General features: G+C 41.3%; 1 protein-coding gene across 1 annotated transcript in view; it reads left to right on the forward strand.

Moving 5' to 3' along the window:
• The first annotated feature begins 6,723 nt into the window (after positions 1–6,723).
• ABCA13 (ATP-binding cassette, sub-family A (ABC1), member 13) overlaps positions 6,724–6,843 on the forward strand; it is a 207,582-nt gene continuing 207,462 nt past the window's right edge. The window contains exon 1 of the mRNA XM_009883803.1: positions 6,724–6,792. Within this exon, the coding sequence (XP_009882105.1) occupies positions 6,724–6,792 (69 nt within the window). The remainder of the gene's footprint in view (positions 6,793–6,843) is intronic.

Raw genomic sequence — 6,843 nt, forward strand, 5'->3', positions numbered from 1 at the left:
CAAAGACATCCATAAAGAATTATAAAATATTTAACAGGCTTTAATCAATTCTTTAAAATTAGCCATTCACATTATTTCTGTATCATATAGAAAAGCAGCATACCTAAGCTGCAGAACATGAATCAAAATTTGGAGTGATGATATTTTTAAAAGCATATATGATATTAAGTATATGTTTGATATTACATAGTGCGGTGTCTCCTGGTAGATCTACAGATCCTGCAAACCACGGAAACCTCAATTTCAACTCAAAGGCCCGCTTTTTTTCTCTGTGCCACCCCACACCTAGCAATACACTACAGAATCGGTTTAGTCCAGAGATCAGAAGGGACAGAAGCAAAGAAGGAAGGCGGAAGATATTAATAGGGTGGAAGTAAGAAGGGAGAAAATGGTGATTTGTACTAATGGTTTGTTCTGTGATTCATGGCGTTCTTCTGGTCTGTTTCTACCTTTTTGTTAAATAAATGGTTGAGACAACAATGGGCATAGGCTAGAACGCATTTGTTCACATTTGCAAGAGACTGAGCACGTGCAGTAACTTGATTAGGGACTTGAAGTGGATTTTTGGTTTTGGCATCTCTATATACTTCAAAAAAAGATTTTCTTTAATGGAAGGTATGAGAAAACCTGAAAAGGAACATTTTGGAATGACCTATTGCCAGAAGTGCTTAGAGGATAAATGTTTTTATGCATCCTTTAAAAACCAAGCAAATAATTTGGTCATTTCAGTATTTCTTGAAAATATACATGTCATGTGCAACATATTTTTTTTAACATTCTTCCTAAGTCCTCACAAAGGATTTTCAGTGCATTATCTAACAGAGCTGGATTTTCTTCTCCAGTCTGGGTCTCAATATATTTCTAAATAAAATGTTTATACAGTTGAATCGGAGATGTGTTTCATTTCTGTTGACAAGATAGGTGCAAGAAACTGAAGTGTGAATGTTTTTAGGTTTGCCCATCAGCAGTCAGTTGTGTTCTGAATGCAGCGCTCAGTACTGTGAGCAGCAAACTGAGCTTTGGGGATTGGATCTGCATGCAACAACCAAATACAAAAAAGCACAGTACTGTGATTTGATGGCACTATTACGGTTTGCTACAAGATGTTGAGGTCTGCTTTCCCTGAAAGTTTCTCAGATTTTTAAGTTGGAGTGACTTAAATACGTGCTTTCTCTTTCTAAAATAATTACCATTTAATAGTATACTCCAGAGTATGAATTAAATTACAGTTAAAAAAGTCTTCTGCCTGAAGAAAAAGGAGGTCACTGAACAGAGCAACATCAAATCTGAAACTCTATGGTGCAATAATAGAAGAAAGAGTAATGCTGACAGGGGCAATGCTTTTGCTCCGGCTACAAACAAAACGCAGCAGCAGAAAAAGACAGACAGAGCCGGTTTTACACGACAGAGAAACCTGATTCCAGATGCTTCTTGTCAGCGCTGAGCTTGTAACTGCGAGAAAATTTTCAGTTTACTTATCAGCCTGTCATATTACAAGAATAAAATTGCTAGAGCTGCCCAGAAGCTCAAACAAACCACTGGCCTCCTTGTGAGATTGTGTCTGTTTTATTTGTTTAATGTGTAGCTCCATCCCTAATCAACCCTATTATTTGACCTTGCCCACAACTAGCATTCTTCATCGTATCCTAACTTTGCACACAGGAAGTGTCTCCCAGGAAAGATGCTACTAATTGATGTCATCCTGCAGGCGCTTTGTCTGCAAACCAGGTCTGTGCCATGTAAATATTTACAAGTAGCACTGCTAATAATGTTAAAAGGAAAGCCTTGTGATCACACTGGAAACCTTGTGAAAGAAATTGTGGGTGGCAGTAGGGAAATATGCTAGTTTACCAGATTCCCAGCCATATTCTCACATGATTTGACTGCATTCCTGTCTACCAAAAAGTATTTTTGGCTCCTGGGCTTTAACCTATTTAACATATAAAACTATGTTTCTTTGACGTGCTTGCCAACCCACTCTAATTAGCCTATATTAAAACTGTAGGCTAGACGTGGCGTGTTGATGGTGTCATTATAAAGCAGTCAAGTTTTAAAACCAGAGATGGATGCTGGAAGAAGGTTCTCTGCCTTTTCTGCCCCAGTGGTTTTGGATATCTTGCATATGGTAAGAGTAAACTTTCAAGTTAAAACTGAGACAAAGCCTGCTAAAGCTAAGCAGAAAAGGGCAAGTCACTATCTTCTCCTCACTTGGAGACCCAATTTTGAGCATACTTCTTTTCCATTCCAGAAGGAATGAGTGGAGCACATGATGAAATATCACAGTATCACACAGTATCACAGAATTTTCAGAGTTGGAAGGGCCCTCTAGAGATCATCTAGTCCAACTCCCCTGCTAAAGCAGGATTACCTAGAGCACATTACTCAGGACTGCATCCAGGCGGGTCTTGAAAATCTCCACACCCTCCCTGGGCAGCCTGTGCCAGTGCTCTGTCACCCTAACTGTAAACAAGTTCTTCTGTGTGTTGGAACGGAACTTCCTATGTTCCAACTTGCGCCCATTGCCCCTCGTCCTGTCACTGGGAACCACCGAGAAGAGTGTGGCTCCATCCTCCTTCAACCCACCCTTTAGATATTTGTAAGTAATAATAAGGTCTCCCCTCAGCCTTCTCTTCTCCAGGCTAAAGAGTCCCATCTCTCTCAGCCTTTCTTCGTAAGGGAGATGCTCCAATCCCTCAATCATCTTGCTTGCCCTTTGCTGTACTCTCTCCAGCAGTTCCCTGTCCCTCTTGAACTGGGGAGCCCAAAACTGGACACAGTATTCCAGTTGTGGCCTCACCAGTGCCGAGTAGAGGGGGAGAATGACCTCCCTCGACCTACTGGTCACACTCTTCCCTATGCAGCCCAGGATTCCATTGGCCTTTTTGGAAGCAAGGGCACACTGCTGACTCATTGACAATTTGCTATCTACCAGGACCCCCAAATCCTTCTCCTCAGAGCTACTTCCCAGCAGGTCCACCCCTAACCTATACTGGTGCCTAGCATTCTTCCTCCCCAGGTGCAGGACCCTACACTTGCTTATGTTGAACCTCATTAAGTTCCTCTCTGCCCAGCTCTCCAGCCTGTCCAGGTCACGCTGCATGGCAGCGCGGCCCTCTGGAGAGTCAGCCACCCCTCCCAGTTTGGTATCATCAGCAAACTTGCTGAGGATACACTCTGTCCCTTCATCCAGGTCATTAATGAATATATTAAACAAGATTGGACCAGGTATCGACCCCTGGGGGACACCACTGGTTACAGGCCTCCAACTAGACTTCATGCCACTGATAAATATGACCTTCTAATTCATCATGCAATATTCAACATGTTGCTGTTGACTACAGCCACCCTGTTAAAGCGCCCTGAAAGCATATAGTTTATTTATCCTACCGGCAATGGTGCTGCGTTTGAACCTTTTTAAGCTCTTTGTATGTGCAACCCCTAATCAAAGTTGCTATTTAAGGCTGGTACTTGCACAACGTACTGCTTGACACTGTACTGATGAAACCCAGGTCACTCAAAAGAGCTTCCAGGATGGCAGCAATACAGCTGATGTGTCTTTCAAAAAATATTCAGAACTGATTTGCTTTTCCTGCCTGTGTGCTTAATTTTCAATATTATTGTCTCTTTTGTGCCAAGGGTTTGTTGGGGGGGAGGGTGGGTGGGTTGATTTCATATTTTTCATATTTCTATAACATTGGAAATAATACAATCAAGCTCATACATCCTGTTTCTTCTAAAATTACTTTTAGAAGTAATTTCCCAGAATGTCACTGCAGGGATTGTTCATGGTTTAACATTCATGAGGTATCTTTTACTTTCATATATTTTGCTGTAGAAAAAGCAGCTCTACTACTGGAGAACACCATACTAGGCAAGAATGAATTTCTCTAGGAAAGGACAATGATGTACGAGGGCAAACGAAGTTTACAGAACTTGCTGGTGAAAGGTGTTTGTCTACTGGGTGTCTTATAGAGTAAAATGAGGAGTCAGTAGTTCATTAGTCCTGAATACTAATTGCTATTTTGTAAAATAGTTGTTTCCTGTATCCATGAAAAGAATTTTAGCATTAAAAAATAGAATGCAACATTTATGAGTATGCAATTATATAGAGCATAATAAATTAGGCACATCACACACTTGGATAAGCAGAGATTTTGCAGAATTGTTCAAAATAATTTGGCAAATGGTTTATGTGAGCTGTTTTAGTTTACATACTAGTCAGGAACTAGCTTCTGTATCAGCTGCTTTGATAAATAACTACTTGTAATTCATTATGCTGACTGATTAGTTTATCATTTCCTACAAATCACACACTATAGATTCTGCTCCCCAGTTTTCCAAAATAACTGTGTGATCCCATACATATATTCACAATATTCAATTATTGACAAATATTTGTTTAAAAATGCATACTTTGTCTGTGCACAGAATTTTCATCTCAGCTATCTCAGAATTTCATCTTTGGTCCCGGTGAGCAAAATTATTGTATATACTCTGAAATAGCAGGGATTTTAGCATTGCTTGACTAAAAGCAGAAACATCCCTTATGCAAGTGCCAGCCAGCTGTGAAGTGGAGCTCCTCGGTGAGGTATGTTCTTCCTTTTTGGTTGTTTGCCCACATACAATTTGCCACCATGGGGCATGCCATGAGGAGAGCCCCAGAGCCGGGGACGATGGGAGAGGTGAGGTGGGGGAGATGTGTCTCTGCTGCACAGCGTGGGGGCTGCTCTTCACCACTGGAGGAAGCAGAAGGATGGTAAGATGCTTGATGGCTGCTGCAGGCATGCACTTTGCCAGTACCATGACAGAGGAGTTGAGTGGGAAACGGGTTAATGGAAGAACATAAGATGTGCTTGGTGGACCCACCTTCATACATAACTTAATTAATACTGCCTTAGAGGTACAAACATGCTTAACATCATTCAGGTAAACACTGAGCTACTTTGTTTTTTAGTACGTCCTGAGGATTTTCACATTTCTATTTAAAGCTAAATCATAGAATCATAGAATTGTTTAGGTTGGAAAGGATCTTTAGGATCATCAAGTCCAGCCGTTAAACAACACTGACAAGTCCACCACTAAACCATGTCCCTAAGCATCACATCGACATATCTTTTCCATACCTCTACGGATGATGACTCCAGCACTTCCCTGGGCAGCCTGCTCCAATGCTTGACAACCCTTTCTATGAAGAACTTTTTCGTAATATCCATCCTAAACCTCCCCTGGTGCAACTGGAGTGACTAAGCTTCACAACATGCTCTGGAGGGCCAAACTGCTGCTGGGTGACCCAAATGCAAAACTTGGGAGAGGGAAGCTCAGGCACAGGGCATAAGACCTCATTCCATGGGAACTGGCAGAGCTCAGTAGAGCTGCAGATGTGCAGCTGCTCATTGCAGTAGTATCAGACTTATTAATGTTTTAGATTGCTGCCTTAGCTCAAGTCTAGTGGAAGTTGGATTCCTCACTGGTGACTTCCGTATCCAAAAAGTTTTTAGATTTTGGGGGATTTTATTCTTAACGTGGGAAAATAGCCGTGATTGTTTGGATGTCTCTTTTACTCATTAGTAACAAATTTTGTAGAAAGCGTAATGATGCAATTTACTCAGCAATAATGAGCAATAAGGAATATTTGTTCAGGCATCGCACTGTCCTAATTCAGATTTTAGATGGTTTGAATCACCTCCTATAATGGCTGTGTTATGTGTCTCCATTGACCATAGAGAGAGCTTTTGGGGATCAGATTCTATCTTAGGCAATTCATTTGGGTAGAGCGAAACATACACAAAGTTTACTCCTCTGCTCAAGGTGGCATTCCTCACCGGTAGGGCTGCCATCCTCACCCCCCAGTAAAACAGCACAGCTCTGCACCACCAGACACCTGCTGTGTCTCCAGGTGGCCCTGCTGCCACAGGTATGCACAGGGTCCTCTCCTGCAGATTCTCCCCTCAACCCCCGCACAACTCTGGGCATTGCCCTCCTTCTTCACTGAAAGAAGTGCTGGAAGACTGATTTTCATCCTGGGTGGCATGTGGCAATTGATGAACACAGTTTTCTGACTCGTCAGAATATTCCACCTTTATGTATGTAATGGAAAAGGAGAATGAAATGTCGAACACACACGTGACAAAATTAAACCGTCATATGATGATGCAATGGGACTACCACAATGCTAGATGTGTACTTATAAGGGTGTTCTAGAAGTATACAGACATTTATAGGGCTACGTGGTTAAACAGTGTACTTATTTTCCTGCTATTCTTTTTTTTTTTTTTTTTTTCCAAAAATCTAAGCATATGCATGCAAAATGACATTAACACTGCAGTAACAGTAAGTCACCAAAGTCTGGGAAAAGACAAATGTGTGTTACATATCCTTTTTTTTCCTGTTGTTTGCATTAATTTTTATTCCAGAAAAGTAGAAACAAGTGCAGAACATACACTGTGGAGTAAAGCACCCTGAAGGCATTTATACAAACCCATCCCCTTACTGTTCATTGCACTAAGCAAATGGAAAGATGAGATTCCTCAATGACTGCAAAACAAGAGGCAGAAACATAATCTCATCTTTTCTCAGCAAGCAGGCAAATCTTTTGCACTATTCTGCAGTGCTGGGATTAATCAGCTACTGAATAATACGTTCAGACTGCTTGGTGAGATGATTCTGAGCTAGAAAGTCCTTAAGAAGCCACTCTGCAAGTGGATGAAGGAAAGAAAAGACAATATGGGGCATGCTCTACACCAGTTCAAGGCTCTGTTTTGGAAGAATTGGCTCTGCCGTGTGAGGCAACCGGTGAGTTTTTGGAAATGATAAAGAAAGGAATATTTTAAATCTTCTTTTAGT

The sequence above is a fragment of the Charadrius vociferus genome, unplaced genomic scaffold (genome assembly GCF_000708025.1).
Source record: "Charadrius vociferus isolate BGI_N301 unplaced genomic scaffold, ASM70802v2 scaffold103, whole genome shotgun sequence".
Lineage (NCBI taxonomy): Eukaryota > Metazoa > Chordata > Aves > Charadriiformes > Charadriidae > Charadrius > Charadrius vociferus.